We start from the raw sequence: 21,278 nt of genomic DNA on the forward strand, positions 1-21,278 counted from the left end.
AACAAGTAAGGCCTTCAAGCTCTGCAACTTTCCAACATTAAACCAGCGCGCTCAGGTCTGCCCGTTCGGGAGGCTCTCTCTTTAATTTGGATAACCCACACGCTGCCAGCGTCCGCATTAGAAAGAAAATGATCCATGACATCGTGCAGCACGAACATTCGTGTTTATTTTGAGTCTGGTTTTACAAAACATTAGTTTTAAACAAAGCACATAAAACATGTCAGCAAATGTAATAGATTTATTTAAAATTACAATGACGGTGTTCTGGTATTGCCATCATTGTTAAAACGCCTAAAGCAGTAACACTGGTCCAGAATAACCTGAGCAAGAAATGGAAGGATTTGGCTTTTAAACAGACTTCTCAACAAGCTTTTTAATGTATTTTTTACGTCTGGCTGAACGTTTGGTTTGTTTGTTCTTCTGGACGTTCGGGTTCTTCTTCTCCCCACCTCTGAGGTTGTAATTTCCATCTTTTGCTGCCTGAAAGGGATGGGGAAATAGAATGCAATAAACAGTTTTAGCAAATTAATTCTCAAAAAAAGAAAAAGAAAAGCAAACAAAAAACAAAACAAAAAATATCTTTGTTGTCTGCAATAATAATCACTGCTCGAATAAAAGTATTCTCTCTGTCTAACAAGCCCGGTCTGATAAGATAACAGCCAAGAACCTTTTTCAAACTACCAGAAAGAAACAGGATTTTACTTTTTGTGTTTCTCTAGTTTCTTGAACTGACTTACCAAGTGTGATCTTTGAGTTGAAAGAATTCTCAACAAGTTTGGTCTCTTTTTTTTTTTTTTTTTTTTTTTTTGTCCAGCAGCAACAACTTACAAAAGTATTTATAGCCCTTTATTATGTTGACGTTTCAAAACATTACACCTCTTTACACCTCTAGAAACCTTTATGCATTCAACTGGGACTTTCTGCAATAGAGCAACATAAGAAGAGCATAACATTAATGTTGAGGGAAACCAATACAAGGTTCTACAATTTGTTTTTTTGTTTTTTACAAAAAAAAACTACATGTCCAACATCACTACATGTTCTCTGTTCTATGTTATGCGAGATGTTCTGAGACAGGACAGTATTGTATTCTAACCTAACCTTGCTTTATCCATGACATGTTCCTTGGTCTTTACAATATCTTTGATGTTCTCTGTCAAACCTCTGAGGTCTGCACAGAACAATTCCATTTATACTGAGATTAAATCACATCGTCTGTTTACCGATACAATAATTATTGTATTTTTATTTGTAAAAAAAAAAAAACATTCTTTGTTCCCCTCATACTTATGTACTACATTATATAGAGCTATCCTATACTAAAATCCCAATGAAGAGGATTTTTCCTCCAACATTGTTATTTTTTTTTTTGTTTTTTTGTGGAAATTTAACTGATTACGCACCTTTTGAAAGGTATTTGGAGGAAAAGTACAGGGAACTCGGCCGTGTTGCTGGTGGAAAGGAAGGACCACAGCCGGATCAACGGGTATCCAAGGCACAATACCCAACTTTGGTGGCTGAGGAACAGAGCCGTGGTTCTGCTGCAGGTTGTAAGCTCCTCGACTCACTTTTTCACCTCCTGCTTTCAGCAGAGTGACAAACGCCTCTCCAGTTTTGTGAACGATCAAGTACTGACCTTCGTCCAACCTGACAAACAAACAGAGGTCGGTGTAGTTTAGACAGGGCTTTCACAGAGAAACATGTGATTGCACAGATTTCTTATTCTGCTTTGTTTCTGGGCTGAGTGATGATGGGAACATACGGCGCCTTAAGAAAGCAGCGGGTTGAGCAACCCGTTGTGAAACAAACACAAGAAGGGCTAAGAATAATGCCATAAGTTCTCCCTGAGGCTGAAAGAATGAATGTGGGAATATTTCAGCAGTTTGAACAGAGAACCAGTGTTGTTCAGGAGTCTTGAATAATGACTAATTTCTTCGCTGTTTGCTTCTAAGGGGCCAAGGCTTCTTGGTTTAAAGTTTTTGCTTGGTGTTATATGTGCAAAGTCATTTTAATTTGCAACTCAGAATAGTGCAACAGGTTTAAACATTTGCATTCAAATTTGCTACTAATCTACAATTTAAACCAAGGTGAGGGAAATAACTTACCCAGTTAGCTTTTTCAGTAGGTGGTGCAGAATATTCAGAGACTTGGAAGGCCTGTGAACAGAAAATAAATTACCATTTCTTTCCTCTGTATAATTTAGGCTTGGATAGCAATTTCAACGCTGAGATGACAAACTCAAGGGCATGACAGCTGCATGTGATGCTAACTGTGATTCCACCAAAAGCTGCAGGTCAATGCTCTCCAGCCTAATTACTCAACACAGCAGTGTCACAATCATCATCAATGTGGCAACAGAGAAAGAGAAGCACATCCCACACACTGCTGCCTGTAGCATTTCCTGACAAGTTCTCTGACAAATTTAGTCACACCTTAGACTGTACTGTAAGAGAGCAAACATGTAGTGGTGTAACGCAACATAAATCCTACTGATTGTAGTTTAGAGTGTAAAAGCATAACGAGAACTAAATTGGGTTGTAACAGTTAAACTAAGACAGTTTCCAAAAGACCAGCAGCAATTTTATCATCACAAGGCATTCCTTGTTCTATACGTTCCACGATCAAAATACCATTACTGTTATGTTGGTCAGTGTTTTCAAGTAGCGAGTACAGATGAGAAAACTCTTTTTTTGTTTGTTTGTTTTTTTTAACACAGGCAAAAGACAAAGTGCAGCTCCATTCATCATAATCCAGTAGGATTACAACTTCTATGAATCATTTCACAGTTTATACAGAGATTTATACAAGAATCCACAATCATTGCTTGATTTTGTCACATTAGAACCACAAACTTTCTTGACTTTTCATTGTTTCTCAAGTCCTGGTCCTGAGTGCCCTCCGTCAGTCAGAATGCCCATGAGAATAACTAAGTGAACAGGTATGGACTGTATGGAAGATTTTACTATATGAATGTGGAATATTAAGGCAAACCCCAGACATCCGCAGGCCCCCCCCAGAGTATGGTGGCCTCAAGAGGACAATCACAGGTACAACCCCTCCCCCTCTCCCTCCAAAGAGGAGGGCCCCGTAAGTAAGCGAGTTTCAAAATCTCCACCTCCAGGTTATAAGTAACATAATCATTTTGAGTGGATTAGGGGAATCTAATCATGAGCACACATCTGCTGTAAGAACACTCACTTGAACCCACAGGAGATGTTCTGCATCCAGTCGTCAGGCAACTTCCTCAGCAGAGCAACTTTAGATGTGTGTGCATTGATGTGAGCTGCAGGGCCAAAGAGAGAGAATGAAATGGTTACAATGATTGCATATCATTTCTCCATCCCCCTTTTTTCATCAAGCTGACTGCAACTGATGAGCAGTGCTTCTTTCCACAACGCCTCCAGTTATGGAGTGTTTATAGAGTCTCCAACCAGGCATTCCCCATACACAGATGGGGAATGCCACAAGACCTGCCACATGATAAACTAGAACCCGCCCAGCAAAGAAGGAAGCTTTTCCTTAGTCGATTGTGTTGCACAACCTTATTACCAAGTAGATGCTTTCTAATATTCCACTTAGCTGAAATGGTACCACAGTTTTGTCGCCGAGTATTTTATATACAATATAGTGGGTGAACTAATTCTTAAAAACTAATACTTTATTTTCCTTTAGAAAAGAAACCTGTTCCATCTACTAGACAGGTAGCATTACCAGACCATGCCTACATAAGTCAAGACAAGTGAAGAAGAATGGAAGGAGTGGTCCCCTTCCTTTTAAGCAACAGGCAAGCAGGATGCTGGCTGAAAATATGCATTAGTACTGCACCTAAACCCCAAAACAACATTCAGCTTAGCTTTGCAAATTCCACCCTTTGTAATTGAAGATATGGTCATAGCTATGGCAACAGAGTAAACTTCACAACTACACAACCACAGCAGCAGAGTGAGTCATCGAATGACTATTCTGCTGGTTTGTGGGAGGATTCGTCTCATGGTTACCAATGGACACGGCGGAGGAGGGAAAACATTTACAAACATTACTTGAGCAATTTTTCCAATACTTATTTTGAAGAAAATAAGTACTAATCCCCCCCCCCAAAATAGGGGGGGATCCCTTGTCTTAGTTTGAGTGTTTATTATATTTTTTTTTACCAATGTAAGGCGCTGTGCTGGAGTGAAGCGATGTCTCCGTCCACAGCTGGCAAGCCTCGCTGTTCGTTAGACGTTCAACACCGTAAGAAAGCTGGTACTCCAACTTGGGTAAAACATGAACTGGCACATGCTGTTAGGAGAGAACACAGAAGATAGTAAGGAGCTGCTAGCATAAATTTGTTTCTGTATGCGTATGGCAGAAATTAAAAAAAAATATATCACTATGTATGTTACAAATGTAGTTCTAGCCTGTAATTTCCATTCACAATCCCTGTCAGGTTAACTTTATAGCATAGATAACATTTAACATGAAATCAAATATTTATAAAACACTAAAAAAAAACATGAACAGCTTGCCACGTCATCTAACCACTGAAAAATATTCATGCATATTTTGCTTCTACTTCATTTATGTGCTGTTGTGTAGTCTATTAAATAAAATACTGATCAAATAAAAAAAAGTTTATGCTTGTAAAATGAGAAAAAGTAAAACAAAGAAAAAGTAAAAAAAAAAAAAACCTTTAGAAACCAAATCTAAAGCTTTGTTATTGTGAACCCACCTGGTTCTGGTTGTTGCCTACTTTTCTTGTATGGGTCAGAGACACGGAGCTGCGCACCATCACCAGGAGGTCTTGCAGACTGTAAAGCTTGTAAAGCAGATTCCCCTCCACTGGAGCTTCATAATCTTGTTCATCTTCTGCACAAGCCTGAAGGTTTGCTGAAAGTATTTCTGAGTGGGGTCAACAAAAAGTTGCACGTTATTAAAGTTCCACAAACACAGATTAAACCAACCAAAACCAAAGCAAACCGGCACTAACTTTTGCGCTCTGTAGGACTGATGTTAACAGATGCAAATTCAGGAACAACAGGGCTCTCGGCATCTTCGTTCTGGTGTCTTTCTAAATATGACGACACACACGGTTTAACCAGGGACGTTGTATGAGGGTTGAGCTGGGGCCCCACACAGCGGCTTGGGGACTTAACGGCAGGAGCTGGTTCACTGCCGGACTTGAACATGGCTGTTTGCATGCGCAGGATCTCGCCTAGTTGATCCTCGGGTGCTTTTGTTTGTCTGGTGGTTCGTTTAGACCTTGTATGCTTACAAGGCGGAGAGGAGACCGTTTTTGCAGGGGTGGACTGAACGGAAGATGTAACTGAGGAGTCTGCAGAGCATGTTGTAGTCAAGGGTTCTGACTGATTTGTGGGCAATGCTACTGAAGAACCAGCCTCATCAATGATCAGCTTCTCATCATCTGAATCTGCCGTAAAACCTTCCTCTTTATCACATTTTTGGTCAGAGCCGGACGATTCAGTCTTTTGCAACTCAGGCTCACTCACCATCAGCTGACTTGTTGCTGTTCTGATATTTTTCTTGTTTTTAGGAGCAGAGTTAATTCCTCCCTGTGAAAAGCTGGTAGCTTTGAGAGTTTCATTGGAATTGTTTGGCTTGGTCACAGCTGGGGTTCTTGAAGATCCACCGCTTTGACCTTCTTCATCCTGCTGACTCTGTGTTTTTTTTGTCCGTGGCATTTTAGTCGTAGTTTCTCCAAAAGTCTCTAGGTCAGTCAGGTCCACCTCAAAGTCAAGGCCTTTGTTTTCGACAGACACACAACCTCTCACGGAGGCCTCCTAACGATAAGAAGATGATTAAAGAAACGATTACATATTTTATACTATATCCTGGATCATGCCTGCTTTCTCGTTGGCTTACCTGTGTGAGCTGCTGCTCAGACGCGGGCAGCTCGGTCAATAAATGGAAGACTTTTTTACTTCCATTTGTCACGATGGAGAGCTTCAGACTTTCTTCGTGATAGATGTGACTCCTCTCTCTTATTGTCACTTCACGCTTCAGGAGAGGTGAGTCTATGTACACAGTCTTCCTTTTACCGCTGCCTGGAAAAAGTGTTCAGAGATAAACATTAATCAAATAAATAAAATTTGGTAAGGCAGCCATGTTTCTTTTTTTCCCTCACACATCTTTGGATTAGAATTCAAAATATCATAAACATTTAGCTCACTTTATATTTTAAGTACATTCAAGAATTGCACTGAAAGCCTTTTAGTGGTGATAATGTGTCAGCTTTTACTGGGTAAAATTAACATCTTTCTTTATTCTGCTAGCCTCTTTAACCGTTTTCTTTCTAACTTTTCCTTTAACTACAAGGTATGCAATTAACAAATCTGTAAAGGGAAGCAAACAGAAAGTTTAAAAAAAAGTCCTAAGAAGTCCTGTAAGCCATTTAGAGAACACAGAAAACATGGAATAAGTCACTCTGCTCTTAATGCTTTTTAAATTAACATCTACAAAATTAAGTATGTTAGCAAAAACACTTAGCAAAGGAAGCACAACATGCTCCTGATGTATAATGTATTTTTTCCCCACACCTTTCATTCTTTACGTGAATCTCAGATCACCTCGACATCTCAGTCATATTCAAAATTCGTCTTTACAAGCGTTATTTAGACTATGCTGTACTGTAACAACCGTGTTAAATTGGATAAAATAAGAGGGCATTTTGCAGTAACCGTACACACACTGCATCTGAAACATTGAACACACCTTTTCCTGGTGTTATTTTTACCAAAACAGGAAGTTCCCATTGGTCCCCAAAGTCTGGGCCGTGGTTGTCCAGCAGCCTCACCAAGGCGTCTCGCGTCAGACAGACATGAGGTTCATAATAAGCACACAGTTTTTCTGCATTTCCGTCACTGCTGATCCTCTGTGGGGTAAAGCAAGAAGTATTCAAACTAATTTAAATGTTGGTGTTGTAACTCAATGGGCTCTGTGCAACACAAGACGTTTCTTTCAGAAACACCGGTTAGACAAATTAAGACACCAGCACCCTCTGGTGTCTGTTTTGAAGAGTGCAGGAGAGTAAAAGCGGTTACCAACAGACACGCAATCAGGAATTCAATTCCACCAGTAAAACATCTCTGCTTTTTCTAATGCAGCAATTAAAACAAGTGAGACAATTGCTTACAGCATGCTTGTCCTCGGCTTTCTTAGCTGGAGGATTCGCTGATGAAACACTGTGATAATCGGATGCAAGCTGTGCATCAGCAGGCACCATCTTGTGGTCGGTGATATTCACAGTGCCCTGGAGACATAATGGGTGCAAACGTGGAAAGAGACAAAGTTAATCAACACAAGGCTGATTCTGCAGTTCAAAACTTGAAGCGAGAACTTTGTGTAACGAAAGAAGATAATGATACAAGCTAATATTTCTGAGATTAGTTCAGGAATATATTACCATTGCCAACAGCTGCTTCTCAAATGTGAGTGCCAGCCCTGGATTAAACGTTCCTCCTGTCAAACTGGTCACTTCATGGATCTGGTAGAACTGAGGAAGTGACTTCACAGACTCTAAACACGCTGTAAAAAACTCCTGAAAAACATTTAGAGTTTCTTTGTGCACTTTTCCGCACAGTATTGATCCCAAGGCTGAATAATAAATCAATATCAATATATATATCGTGATGGACACCTGATCAATAGACAATACATATAATGGAATATTCAATATCCAATTCATACAATATTCACTGGACTCTGATTCAGAAGCACACAGCATTCTGGGGGACGAAGGCAAAGGAAAGCCTTTAGCTGCTCAACCTCTCACGGCAAGCTAAGCAAGGTTAGTTGGCATCAACTAACTCACTCTTTTGGTTACCTAGCAACAACTTCTTGAGTAACTTGTACAACAACAGTTTCAGTTTTTGCCACCATGCCCAATAACGTCTTTAAAAAAAAACAACATTAAGTGAAAACTGAATAAAACAGAAAAGGTCATAACACAAGTTTGGCAGCATTCCAGACATTTAAAACAAAAACTAATCAATAATTATGGATATTGACAATTATTGCTATCAACTAATATGAAACGCTTTGATACGTTTTACAGCCATATTGTCCAGCCCTAACAGATTACAGTAAATACAAGCCTTTACATTCAAGTACCTCTGTGTACTGCATAGCTCCTTGTGTTATGAAGTTGTAGTCCTCAGCACATATTTTAGCAACATCCTGCAGGTACTTCGTGAACTGTACAACTTCATTGTTTATTCGCAATATTAAGTTCTGAAACAGAGTAAATTATAGACAAAAATTATGTGAACGTCAAGACAATAAACAGGTCTGAAGTACCTCTTATATCAGTTCATGAAGAAAGCTTGAACCTTTGGAAGACATCTGCTCTTCGTGTTCATCAAATAACCAACATAAGTTTTCTGATCTTTGGTGGACAGGCTGGATAAGCAGGGATAGGGAAGCCTGGGTTCAGGATAAGCAACATCCATCTCCGTCTCAGTCTTTTTACAGGACGTTCTCTCTCTCTTGCTCTTTTTTGGTTCCACAGAATCACTGCCATCACTGTCACAGCTCTCCCAGGCGGACGCTTGGCTGCCTTTAAACTTTGCAGCATTTTTTCGGGAAGGAGCACTGTGGTCTTCCGCAGACTCCTCACACTCTTGATTTACGTCGGTGTTCTCTGCAGGACTAGAAATAGTTGTGTTAAAAAAGATTAATGGAACACTTGCTGGTTAACTTTACAACAGTAAAAAAAAAAAAAAGTGCACATGAAGTTGCTTATTAGCATAGCGATTCAGTTTTTGCAAGCAAACCTTTGAAGAAAGGCCCAACGTTCTTTGATAGGTGGTGCGAGTGAATGTTTGTCATAAAGGTCTCTGGTGAAGAAAGGACCGTCAGGAGGCGCGTCATCATCCCTGTCATTAAAAGGAAGTTGAAAGTAACATATAATTATTTAACTAATGAAGTAATCAGTAACTCCCTAAATTACTTTAGCTAGAAAACAAACATTTACGAATTTGTGCAATGGAAGAATATTTCTGAATAAGATGAATCAATGTCAATGTGCATTTTAATAAATTAGAATAAAGCCAAAATTTGATTTCACTTAGTACGTCAAATTATATAAACTCATTGAATAAAGACTCATTACACACAAAGATATATTTAAATAATTTATTTCTGTTAATTGTTGGTTCTTTCACCAGTGTGTGCAAGAGCCGGGTCCTAAAAAGGTGTAAAGTGAAATAGCTTCTTCATAAAGCTTGTTAACACAGGGAAGCATGGATCATAGCTCCAAAATGACCTTGTGGATTGCTGCACTGAATTTGTGGAGTGTGCCATTGACTGCCTGCTGGATAACAGTCAATTCAGCAGTTTTACTCATGTTTGTGTAGGCCACAATATAGCATTATGTAATAAAAACCCTTCAATTCATAAACTATAAGCGACAGAATAACCACTGAATAACTAAATTAGTGAATGATAAATGTATACTGTAATAATGTTTAATTTTTTTTAATGTACCATAGCATTAAAACCGATACTTCTATTGTTTTGTTATAAATCAAGCCTTGACTTTGTTATTAAAAGCAGCTTTTCATGACAATTGTATTGCTAATCAACAATACAAGTTCATCTCTTCACTGAAGAGGATGAGTTTCGTTCGATTCAGTTTAGACCAACGCAGTTCAACTGTCTGTCAAACACATAATGTGTGTGTTGTTAATAACTTTCCCTTTGCCTCTTTCAGTCTCAGGATGTTTGCTCTGGTTTCATACAGCCATAAAAGTACAATATTCAGTGAGTGAGTTCAGCGTGGAGATGAATTCCTCCGACTGTCTCAAAGCCCCGGCGGTACAGACTCATAACGTTACTCACCACACCAGCTCCATTGTTGTCAACCGTCAGGAAAAACAAAGCAGAACCTAACGAAAGTTGGTGTTAGAGCAAGTGAACTTCATCGTTCCCTGAAAACCGTTTGCATTGCAGGCAACCTTCTTTGTCTGTTAGAAATATAGTAGCATTGATGTTCTTTGTGTGCATTACTGCCCCCAGTGGACGTAAACAGTAATACACTGTAATATTTTTTTAACGTTTGCATGATGGCTGCAAGCTTAATATAATATAATATAATATAATATAATATAATATAATATAATATAATATAATATAATATAATATAATATAATATAATATAATACCACCCCATATCATCAAGGTGTCAGTACATCCATTTGGTTCAATAGACCTGGATCTAATGATGGCATGACAATTGCTTCCTGCTGGCTAGATACAATGAACACATTACAACCTGAGTGGTCAGCTGCTCTCCTGTGAAATAAATAAGCAAACTTGCACTACTACAAACTACCTTTCTTTCTCTCCACTTTGCATAAAAAATGTCTGTGCATACTTCCATATTTTATGTTATTTCATCTAATGTTTATCTACTTATACTTGATGTATGTGCAAGCAGTTAAAATCAAAGTTAAATTCCTTGTTTTTGCACACAGCCAGTGTCAGTGAAGCTGTTTCTAATACATTGTCAAAATCCTTAAGTATATTCAAGCACAGATACATAGCGGCTCTCAGAATTGCATGCATTCCTTCATCATATAACAAACGAAAAGTCAGGAAAAATCCTAGCAGGACAGCTGAGCTTTATGTAAGATTCATGAAATTCATTATAATTTATGGCAGCTGTGAACTCAAAAACACTGAATACAGAAATCAGGAGGTGAAAAGAATTGGATTAAGGGTTTTCACACTTGTACAGCAAGGTTAGTACACATTTTTTAAATTATGTCATCCCTCCTAACAGATGTAGTTATTTTTCTGCTAAATAGTGTAAAATAATTCTCATGCTATATGGATTAAGTTAGAAATTATTTATTACAGTCTCCATTATGATTTGTAGACTTTTCACAGTATGTGGGCAAACCTATTATGATTTATTCTCCAGTATTTGGCATCCTTAACCATAATAATGTCAGCTTCCTCTCCAGAATGTCCCTTGTGCTACAAACAGCCTGAAATACAAGATGCGGGAGCAAGAGTTTAACACAAGTAGTCTTTTTTTTTTTTGCACCAAGTTATTGATGATGACATTCTTACACCTAGTCTAAAGGAGATAACATCAATAGTCTACATATGGAAGAAGTTCAAATTATGCAAATTATTCCACAACTTTATCACACTGCTGTTCACCAAGCCTCATCAAGATCTCTAATGCATAACATGGTAAAAAAGTGATAAAAAATTTATATTCCTTGCAGGGAAATTGAGTCATTCATTAAAATAGAATATTTTTTGCTTCAAGCTTACAACTGCAGGAGTTCAGCCTTGTGTGAAGAAAATGGTATGTGAGGTTTTTGCAGTTGATTTCTGCTCAGTACCACAAGGTGCTAGAAACACTGAGAAGAAAGAAATATTTCAGACCTTGGGGTTTAGCTGATTAGGTCATGCAAATGGTACATACATTTAAATTAACATGAATGAAAAGTTCATTTCAGTAATTCAAAATGCAACATTGATATTTATATAGATGTATGATGCACAGAGCCATATATTTCAGTCATTTATTTATGTTGATTACATCTAACTCCAAACGTCTAAACACAAACAGTTCTAACCCTATATTGTAGAGGAGTCTGTGTGTGGTGGATCTTGAAGCACTGACTCAACCCAGAGTCAGTGTTATGCAAGTCTCCCCCTCTCCCAACTCTTAAATGTTTGTCTTGATTCTTTTTTTTTTTTTTTTTTTTTTTGCAGCCCTTTAAAGGCGGTGGTCCTGGTCACTTGTTCACTTTCTTTTTTCCACCCATTTTTCTCCACTTATCTTTCCATTAATACACATGGATACAGCAGTGAATACAGTCTATGAACAAACTAGGAAACAGCAGTCTAAGCAAGTTTCTGTAATTTCTTTCTTCTATTTTACTTTCCACTAAGTGGTCAAACAACCAGTGTCTTCAGCAATTATTGTTTTTCCTTCCATTTGACTTTCAGGAAATATTATTGGATACGACAATCTGAACAGCCAGCTGTATAACCTTTTCCAACAGTCTTTCAGAATAGAGCTACTCCTCATGTTCAATGCAGTACACAGCCAGCTGTGTTTTCTTCTCTTTTTGACAGAAAACATTTTCTTTTCATTAAGCTTTCCATTGAACAGTGTATTTTGTAATGAACATGTTTTCCTTCCACTTAACTTTCAGTAAATGTATGCATTATTTCATGAGAGGGAATAAACTCTTGAAATAATTCACTCTCTGTGTAAATCTATTTTAAGTTCTATTCTTTGAACTGAATTACTCAAATGAACATTTCAATATCCAAACTTTTATGGAGATGTAGAGGTATATTACCATATTTATTAATAAATTCGTGACAATTCTAAAAGTGTCTGGGACTGAAAAGTAAGTGTTGCGTTATTGTAGATGGTGGTATAAATCTTTAGGCTGATTTAATTTTTTATATGAGCAGAACGAAGGGCAGGCAAAGTGAGACAGATGAACAATCAGAGAAAAACGAAGCCCATTACAAGCGGTAAATTTTATTATGGGATAACAGCACATAAAGCACATCTAAAATCGATGTGTCCAATGCACTTTTAATAAAGGTAATATTAAAGGTACAGTTTCTAAGTACAATATAACAACATTCATATTAGAATGAAAAGTATTTAAAAGACAACATTAAATTTCTTATTCTTCTTTACAGATGTATTTACAAAATGAATCAAAATACTTATTTTCATATTTAAGAATCAGACAAGAAGGAGCAAAACTACATTTGTGAATTAGACTACCTGCTAAAGAGAGTTCAAAAGAGCTGGATAAAAAGGTTCATGATCAACCGTCGCCATTTAAGATCAGTAGCAAATGTGTGACTTAGAAATCTGTGTCAAACACACACTAGTTTGGGCCTTTTTTTTTTTTTTTTTTAAATTACTTTGCAAGGAAAAGAAGCATCGAACACCGCTCCACCCAACCTTCATGTGTGGAGTTAACCCAAATCGACTCAGCTCACAATGAACATAGAACATTAAAAGGAACCAGATGTGCTGTATGCTTGTTTTACAAACACGTACTAATACAGAATTTACAATGTATTAGCAAATCTTCTGTTTGCAGTGATGAAAAAAGATTACACCACAAGCAGAAAATGTAGAAATGTCAAATTATTACAAAAAAAAAAAAAAAAAAAAAAAAAAAATTCAAAGAAAAAAAGAAAATGTGCAAGTGATCATTTCGGGTAATAACTTATCTGCAAGCTTTTATTGACCATTTGAGATCAATATAAAAACAAACTTCCAAGACCTTCTGAAATCAAGGTGAGAGGGATGACATCTATACATAAAACCCTTTCAACATAATGCACCAAAACATGTCAAAACACATGAAGACAAAAAAAGAACATTTTTAAGCAAGTGGGGGTGAGATTTTCTCCTTATGTAAAAAATACATTGTCACATCAGTACACGTTTGGAAAATAAAAAAAGGACAATCAAAACCATGTATGCATTTCGTTACACCGAGAGGCACTCAGTGTGATACTTTGCTTATTATTGCGAGCATTTTCTTAGTGATTTTGCTACAGAGAAGAGAAAAAAAGCCGACTTTGTCATCAGATGGCAAATCCTTTCATGTCAGGTTTTTAAACACTTTATGTGAGGCAGTAATAATAATAATAATAATAATAAAAATATGTCACTGGTCTGAATACCCTTTCAGGGCCATTGAAACATACAGAAACCCGAGCACCACAATCCCACGTCAAGTAAGGGACGATGCAGACACACGAGGTAAAATAGTTAACTTCTTAAAGACCTGACGAGCTACAGCCTCAGTGAGTGGTTTTTCTTACAATCGGGAAAGAGAAAGAAAAAAAAAATATATATACTGCTGTTTCAGTTTGAAAATCAGGATTTCTCCACAAAAAATCCAGAAAAGCGACCTTAAATAGTTTTTAAAATGAGCAGATTCTAGTTTTGCTATAAGCCAGAAGGAAATAAGTGCAATATCCCAGAGCTAGCACACTGATACAGGTGCTGTCTGGGTACTTCTTTTTCTCTTTTACCACTATCATTTTTATTATCATCATTATAATTCGTTGAGTCCTAATATCAATAATACATTAATAGGCAATAAAATTATTGAACTAATAGGGTGGCCAGGCTTAGGAATCAATACTTGGTTCACAAAATTAAGTTACCTAGCACCACACGTTAGGGCAACACAAAATAAATGTCAGCACACCCCTATCTCTATCAAACTAATCCTAAAGGAGGGAAGCAAAGTAGAAACAGCTTCATCGTACAATATGATGCAATCGATAAACAGATAAATATTTTCACTGGGTAGGCCTTAGTAGCAGTATTTTCCTCTTACCTATACAGACAGAAGTTACAAAGCTACCTTTATACATGTGATCCATAAGAATAATAATATTAAATATGATGAATAAAAACAGCCAAGAATGAGGGAGAGAGTGAGAAAAGGAACACATACAGTAATACAGGCCATGTCAAGTTCTACGTTCTCCACCTGGGAACTGAACCGGTCAAATATACAAATGAGACGTCCACAAAAATCGACACAAAAAAAAAAAAAAAAGAGAAAAGGAAAAAAGAATTGTGATAAATAAAAGGGTGTATTTACATGCAGATGCACAAAAGAATGAGAAATAATACACCAACATATATTATTGCTTGACATTCAATTATGGCTAAAGGTTGCGTCTTTTATCTTTTTTTTTTTTTTTTTTTTTTGCTTTTTAAGCTATTGTCCTTAAACGTAATTTTAATCTTAAAATTCCTATCACCTGTGCTTTGGAAGATGAGTTTAATAAAAATGCAATGACAGATTCAAAATTCTGGGCTACAGCACATGCTGGCAGCTTTTAAGCGTGACATAACGCCAGCTTTAACAATCTGCGGCCACAGAGGTCTCCAAACTCTGGCATGTTGTTAAAAAAGAAAGGATTTTCTTCTTCCCTCCCCCATTATGAGCCGACCTGACCAATACAGAAGGAAAAGCATGTTTTTGGAAATGTGGTACTGCTCTTTGTTACCCCCGCAGAATTGTTGCACATTGCTGAATTGCTCAAGGCGTTATGTTATGCTTCTCTTTATTTATTTTTTTTAAATAAAATAAAAACAACAAAAAAAAACAAAAACTTATACTTAATATGGATGGATCCAGCTCAGCATTTCCAAACCTTTGTCCTTTATTTAAATTCTTTAAAATTAAAACCAAAATGTCCTTATTCACATAACCCTGTTCCTCTGTAATTATTAAAGCCTTGTCTGGGTTCTTTTTTATTTTTTATTTTAGTCACACACCGTAAGAACAAAACACATACACACACACATACACACACACACGCACATACAGAGACTATTGCTTTTTACAAACAGACAACATAGCAGAGACAGAAGGAACAACACATTTTTACTGTATACTACACAGAGACTAAATAGTACACATAAACTTGGGGGGGGGAAAAAGAGCAAAAAGGAACAGTGGCGGTTCTTGCATTCATGGTGTCCTGGGCCAATGACTCTCTCTAGTGCCCACAACCCCACCAATTAAAATGCAAGAACTTAACTGAGACTCTGGGATGGGATACAATACAGTGCATTTACATGTATATCTAGTGGTTGTGCGACCCCTTTGAAATGCCACCCTGGGCAACTGCTTATATGGCCACTATCAAAAACCGCCACTGAAACAAGACATAATATTTTAGTCGCAGTTCATAATTGTACCAAAGTAATAGTGTGTTTGATGACTGTTTTCTTTTCTCCTATCACAACCACACAAGCACATCTGAAGACGAAAAAGAAACTGAAGGGATTATTATTACTTCTTGGTACAAAGTGTAAACATACTGGATGGATAGAATTAATAAAAAAAAGGCAGATAACTGCAATGTAGAGACCCGTAATTTCAACACAAGGCATATTGCTCATAATATTTTGTAGAATGCATCACATAGAGCCACTAAGCAGGCTCACCTTTTTGCGCTTTGAGAGTGGCAGACCATAGCTGTGTGAGAGAAAAATACTTGGTAGTTATGCAACTAGAAAATGTGTCGAAAACAAATCATTTCAAAGGAAAGCAGCCAAATCACCATTAAAAAAATAGAAAATAAAAAATTACCCATAGTAGGAACTGCAAAGTTCAGTGTGCTACGTTAAAAACCTGGCCAATCGAGGTACGCCTCAGGCCTTCCCACTCCACCTCCCTGAGCATTCACACCGCATCCTTTCTATGTACTGTTCTGATCGGGGGCCACAGACATCTTTCACAAACCTGGATTGTCTAGCAGTGCTCCAGACGGGGGGCGGGAGGGGTTGTTTTGCTCGGAGACTGAGGTTAACTAGTCATATAGAGAGGGCTTGTGCATAATATCCAAAGAGAATTGGAACATAAGTACAGGTACAGCAGATCTACTACAACCCAAACACAACCGATTCAGTATTGCATAAGAATATTTTGGTTTTTCTAACAAAGAGGGTAATCATTTGTAAAGACCCTGATGACACCATCTGAAATCAATATTTTTTTTTCTTTTCCGATAGAAAAAAAATGTTTTGTGCTGAAAAAGTGAAGATTGCAAAAGTGATAAGATCATTGTTTTGATTTCTTGGCTGAAAGCTCCATACAGTTAAAACCAAATATTTACATACTACTTATAAAAAAGATTTTTTTTTTTTTCTCTCATTGTCTGACCAGACTATTTTAGGTCAGTTAGGTTAGGATTAGTAAAAGTATTTCTGTTTGTTCACTGTCAGGATAATTAAAGAAAAGTTAAAGAAAAATCTTTAAAGACATGTTCCTAATATTTGGTTTGAAGATGTAAAACTTAGGTCTTTTCCCCTTCCTTTTTATAAACATTTCACAATAGTTTACTGGAATTTTGGCCCATTCCTCCTGACAGAGCTGGAGTAACTGGGTGAGGTTTGCTGGCAGCCTTGCTCACACAAAACCTTTTTAGCTTAGAGATCAGAACTTTGTGATGTCAACCTCAAAACGTTGGCCATTATCCTTGAGCCACTTTGCAACTAATTAGGTGTCATACTTTAAGTCAATGTCCATTTGAAAGACTGATGTCTTGAGATGTTTTAATATTTCCACAAAATGGGAAACTTTCTTTTTTTTTTTTTTTTAAAGTGCAGCAGTCCTGCCACTAATGTACTTTCCAGTTGGGATGAGGTTCTGACACTTTTAAGCTTCCCTTCTTTTCTCAAAATAAAAGACAGGTTGTCATGGCTAAAAACTTGATTTTTAATTTAATTTAACCTTAATTAAACCACTGAATGCCTCTCTCATTATTCTGCTCCTTAGGAAAACAAAAAAGGGCAATTGCAAATGATTTCAAAACAGGCAGTTTAGTTTGATATAAAGACAGATAATGAGAAAAAAACATGCTTGTATCTTTTTAACAAAGTGTAAATATACATCTGGTTTCAACTGTATCTTGAAATGTGAACTCAGTGATCAATTCTTAAATTCTAATTTTAATCGCCTCTTATGGAAACGTCCCTGAAACAAACAAACAATATTCACTCAACTAAACATGATGAATACAAACAAAAGTCCTCTCAAACAGAAAGGCAAAAAAAAAAAAACTAACAAAAAAAACAACTATTCTTCCCTGAGGGGTGACAACACAAGGCATTAATGTCTTGTGCAAATTGCACGGCAGAGGAATGATAGTGTACAAACAGAAAACTAAAGAAACAAAACTTGATCCTGTTTTACAGTTAGTGACAAACGTATCAACACGCTTTGCTGGGTTTTCTAAAGGGATACTTTTTCTTTTCTTTTAAGATATTTAAGGAGTTGCTACCGAGATTGCTGGAATGTCTTCAGAATCCATTCTACATTTTGAGCAAGTAGACTGGAAAGCGGAAGCAACAACTACAGTTTGGCACATCCAGGGTTTTTTTTTTTTTTCAGGTTTTTTTTTTGAACACTTTTTATCACCACACTGACTAGAAAGACACACTCAACAAAAACAGAAGCACAACAACAAAGCGTTCTGAAAATAGCACTTGTCCTACCGTTTTTCTGTTCTGTTTGTTTTTTTTAAAATATACTTCCCTCTCCTAATCGTACAAACAACAGCGAGTCTTAATTATTGCAGGGATACAGTTAAGTGCTACCTGACATCTTTTTTTTTTTGTCCTCTCCCTCGTCCTCTTTCATGGGTTTGTTAAAACCAAAACGAGTTACAAAAATAGAAGCTTTACGACCAGACAAGGCTTTGAATATTCACTTTCTCTTAGCTGTTTTCTTCTGTGTTCTGCTAAGGTGCTGCCAAGGTGAGGCAATGGTAAGAAGGCAAAAAGTCACTCATTTTATATAAGAAAAACAAAACATTTGACTGAGCCTCATACCCCTTGAACTCTGTTTTTGTCTTATTTTTGTCAGGTTATAGTAAAAAAAACTTCAATGTGTTTTATTAACATTTTATCTGGTAGAACATTATTGCAGTGAACCCTTTAAACTTTTATACAAATAATAATCTGAATGCTTTTGCGTCAGATTCCTTTCTTCTAATACAATGAAATAAAATCAAATTGCCTAAATAATCTAAAGCAAAGGTAATAGATGTTTTTTTAGAGAAGACAAAATATTACATCAGACTGGCCAGGCATAAAGTTGTGGTAAAGTGATTTATCTTTATGGAAGTTCTGGCAGGATAAAAGCTGTTGTTGAAGGAAAGCTATAAAATTTCACGCCTAAAGACAAAGTTACAAAAACTAACTGATGCCCAGAACTAACTCTATACATCACACTGAGCACACCTTTCCAGCATGGTGGTGGCAACATCATACTGTGGGCATGTTTTTTGGGTAGCAGACGGCAGGCCAGAATAAATGGGAAAATGCCTGGAGCTAAATACAGGCCAATACTGAAATAAAACATGTTAGAGGCTGCTGAAGACTTCAAACCGTCCAGCAGGGCAGCATATTCCAAGTGACAAAATGGTCCAAAGTGCAGACCTATTCCAACTGAGATTTCAAGTGAGGGATGAGGATGCTGAACACCACACTTCTTAGTGTTTGTTTAAAAAACTTGCATCACTTTCCTCACTCTTCATAATTATTTGAATGTTGTGTTGGTTTATCACATAAAATAGATTCACAATTGCATCAGAAGATTGCTACCTGACAAAATGTTGTCTAAAGTAAGTTCAAGGGGTATGAATTGTTTTTGCAATGCACTGCAGGAGTGCTTTTAGGGTAGTAAGTGCACCTCTGCCATGTTTGCTTGTCTTATTTTTACCTTCCACTAGGTGGAACAGTTGGATTATAATCTCAGTGTGTTTTCTCCACTTTGACCACATTGCAAAAAACACATATACATTTATGTCGGTTTTAGCTTGTTAAACAATGTCCGTGCAGTCTGTCAAATTAGAATTTATCTGCAAACTTCTGCAACCCAAAAAGGTTTCAACATTTAATCGCATTCAGAGGCGATAACTAATATTCAGAACACATTACTTAGGTGAGAATGCACTTGTAGTTGCTGCAGAAAAAATAAATAAATAAAGGGGTGTCTTTAGCTTGCCTCCTAATCCATGCCTCGTTGATCGGCGTCCAGCAGCAGCATTGGCCAGCCTAACAGAACCACCCCACCTCAGAACACTTCCAGGCCAAATAACCATTTGTAGCTCCCAAAAGTAACCTCTGTGTTCATGATTCAGCTTGTACTTCTTGTGCACATGCAACACATCACTAGGTAAATATACAAGTCTTAAATTAAACAAAGGTGTAAATAAAAGTGCCTTATCAATTCAACAATTAAGAATGGTCTAACTACTAATATCATACATGTTATTTAAAATAGATTCTATAAACATTATTTTTTTTTTCTGTATAGTAAGTACTTATGACCATATACCCTGTAGTACATTATAAAACAGGTGGAATGGAGCCTTTTCATTGCATCGGTGCCCCGGGCTTCTTCAGGGCACCTGTCCAGAGAAGGATTAATAGCAGATGGCCTTACATGATTTTCACTATGCAACAATGGTGGATGGAGTCCTTGACAGCTAAAATCATTGCGTTTTTATAAGAATTACCAGAATTCTAGGTTTCTTTCTTTTTTTTTTTTTTCCTTTTTAAACGATTGTCCTTAAAGAGGCGCCGATTGCATCACCATGCCGACGGAAACCTCCCAGAAAGTTGCTGTGAGTTTTCATTTCGAGCGCTGCTTCTTAAACAAAAACAGAAACAAAAAGGAGGGGGAAAAAAACGGCTGAACTTGACCAAAGTGTGCACATCTCTTACACAACTTAATTCTGGAAATTAGACATTACAAAGATTTGATTGAGAAAATACTAAAACTTGTTTAAGGAGTGCAAATCTGGAAGATAATACTGATGTGGTCATCTTTTAAGTGTTGTTTATACTTTTTTCTCCCACATCATGATAAAAGCAAAGAACACTGGTAAAATGTATTTATTTTTTTCTTTCTTCTTCAAAAAAGTGCATAGGAAGGCCAAGTTCAGCCAAACAGAAATCATTTGTTCCTATCTCCTCTTCATGTCCCGCTGGGGTTCTGTTGTGTCTTCCTTTGACACTTAAATTCAACATAGTAAACCTTGACAATCAGCTCCCCAATGCCCTCCCCCCTCAACTGCAAAAAAAAAAAAAAAAAAAAAAAAAAAAAAGACAAGAGGGAAAAAAAAGTTGAACAGCATGCCATCTGTCCGCTCCGGTTTTGTGCAGGGCACCAGTAAAGTGTCTCAGATTCCTCCTCCACGTCCCCCCCAGCTCCCCTCCCCCTCAAACAGTGGGCGCGCCGGCACCTGGAGGGGGGGAGGGGGTCGCGCCCGTTACCCATCGACGGGCATGGACTGCTCAAAGTCTGATCCGAACAGCTCCTTATATAAGGGGGGGAAGTGGGCACGCACAATGTCTGGGTATATTGCTTTGAAAGCCGTGAGCTTCTCTGTATGCCTACTGCACAGCGCTCGCAGTGTCGACACTTTGCATATCAACTGTGGGGAGAGAGAGAGAGGAGACAGGCTGTTTAGATTCACGACGAAGCAAGGACATGGAGCAATTGTAGTGAAGAGAGAGAGAGAGAAAAAAAAGACGAAAACAGTCCTCCCTACAGTGCTTTCTGTCCCACACGGGGCAAAAAGACTTGTAAATATTGAGACTCTGTGACACTTTATATTAGGAAGAAAATGCAGTTGACAAATTTCCACTTTTCTCGGGGGAGGGGGGCGAAGGAACTTCATGTTTAGTTTGGACACTAAATTGTAAAAAATGGACTTCTCAGGATGTATGGCGT

General features: G+C 37.4%; 2 protein-coding genes across 4 annotated transcripts in view; both read right to left on the reverse strand.

Moving 5' to 3' along the window:
- Positions 1 to 141: 141 nt before the first annotated feature.
- On the reverse strand, positions 142 to 9,967 carry ice2 (interactor of little elongator complex ELL subunit 2). 2 transcript variants are annotated; one of them, XM_014990328.2, is made up of 15 exons: positions 9,838 to 9,967; positions 8,772 to 8,873; positions 8,328 to 8,646; positions 8,110 to 8,229; positions 7,403 to 7,537; positions 7,133 to 7,249; positions 6,712 to 6,871; positions 5,863 to 6,044; positions 4,970 to 5,780; positions 4,712 to 4,881; positions 4,152 to 4,281; positions 3,199 to 3,283; positions 2,106 to 2,156; positions 1,404 to 1,647; positions 142 to 480 (listed from the first exon to the last, which is right to left on the reverse strand). In XM_014990328.2, exons 1-15 carry the CDS (start codon positions 9,849 to 9,851, stop codon positions 349 to 351), a joined length of 2,772 nt encoding a protein of 923 aa, XP_014845814.2. In that variant the 5' UTR covers positions 9,852 to 9,967; the 3' UTR covers positions 142 to 348. The 2 variants fall into 2 exon arrangements, with proteins under 2 accessions (XP_014845814.2, XP_014845815.1); XM_014990329.2 differs by lacking the exon at positions 142 to 480 and adding an exon at positions 813 to 920.
- A 2,531-nt stretch (positions 9,968 to 12,498) lies between these two features.
- The window catches only part of roraa (RAR-related orphan receptor A, paralog a), a 218,988-nt gene continuing 210,208 nt past the window's right edge, over positions 12,499 to 21,278 (reverse strand). For both annotated transcript variants that reach the window (XM_088006263.1, XM_014990327.2), the window contains one exon: positions 12,499 to 20,979. In XM_088006263.1, coding sequence (XP_087862389.1) covers positions 20,815 to 20,979 — 165 coding nt within the window. In that variant the 3' untranslated portion in view covers positions 12,499 to 20,814. The remainder of the gene's footprint in view (positions 20,980 to 21,278) is intronic.

This window comes from Poecilia mexicana, unplaced genomic scaffold, assembly GCF_051168715.1.
Source record: "Poecilia mexicana isolate PSO_F unplaced genomic scaffold, ASM5116871v1 scaffold_6, whole genome shotgun sequence".
Taxonomy (NCBI): Eukaryota; Metazoa; Chordata; class Actinopteri; order Cyprinodontiformes; family Poeciliidae; genus Poecilia; species Poecilia mexicana.

Bases quoted from the DNA above. Each gene is read 5' to 3' on its own strand.
- ice2 (XM_014990328.2), bottom strand. The intron at 7,538-8,109 runs GTACTTGAATGT...AATGTTTTTCAG, and splicing joins GAGCTATGCAGTACACAGAG to GAGTTTTTTACAGCGTGTTT. The intron at 5,781-5,862 runs GTAAGCCAACGA...TCTTATCGTTAG, and splicing joins CTGAGCAGCAGCTCACACAG to GAGGCCTCCGTGAGAGGTTG.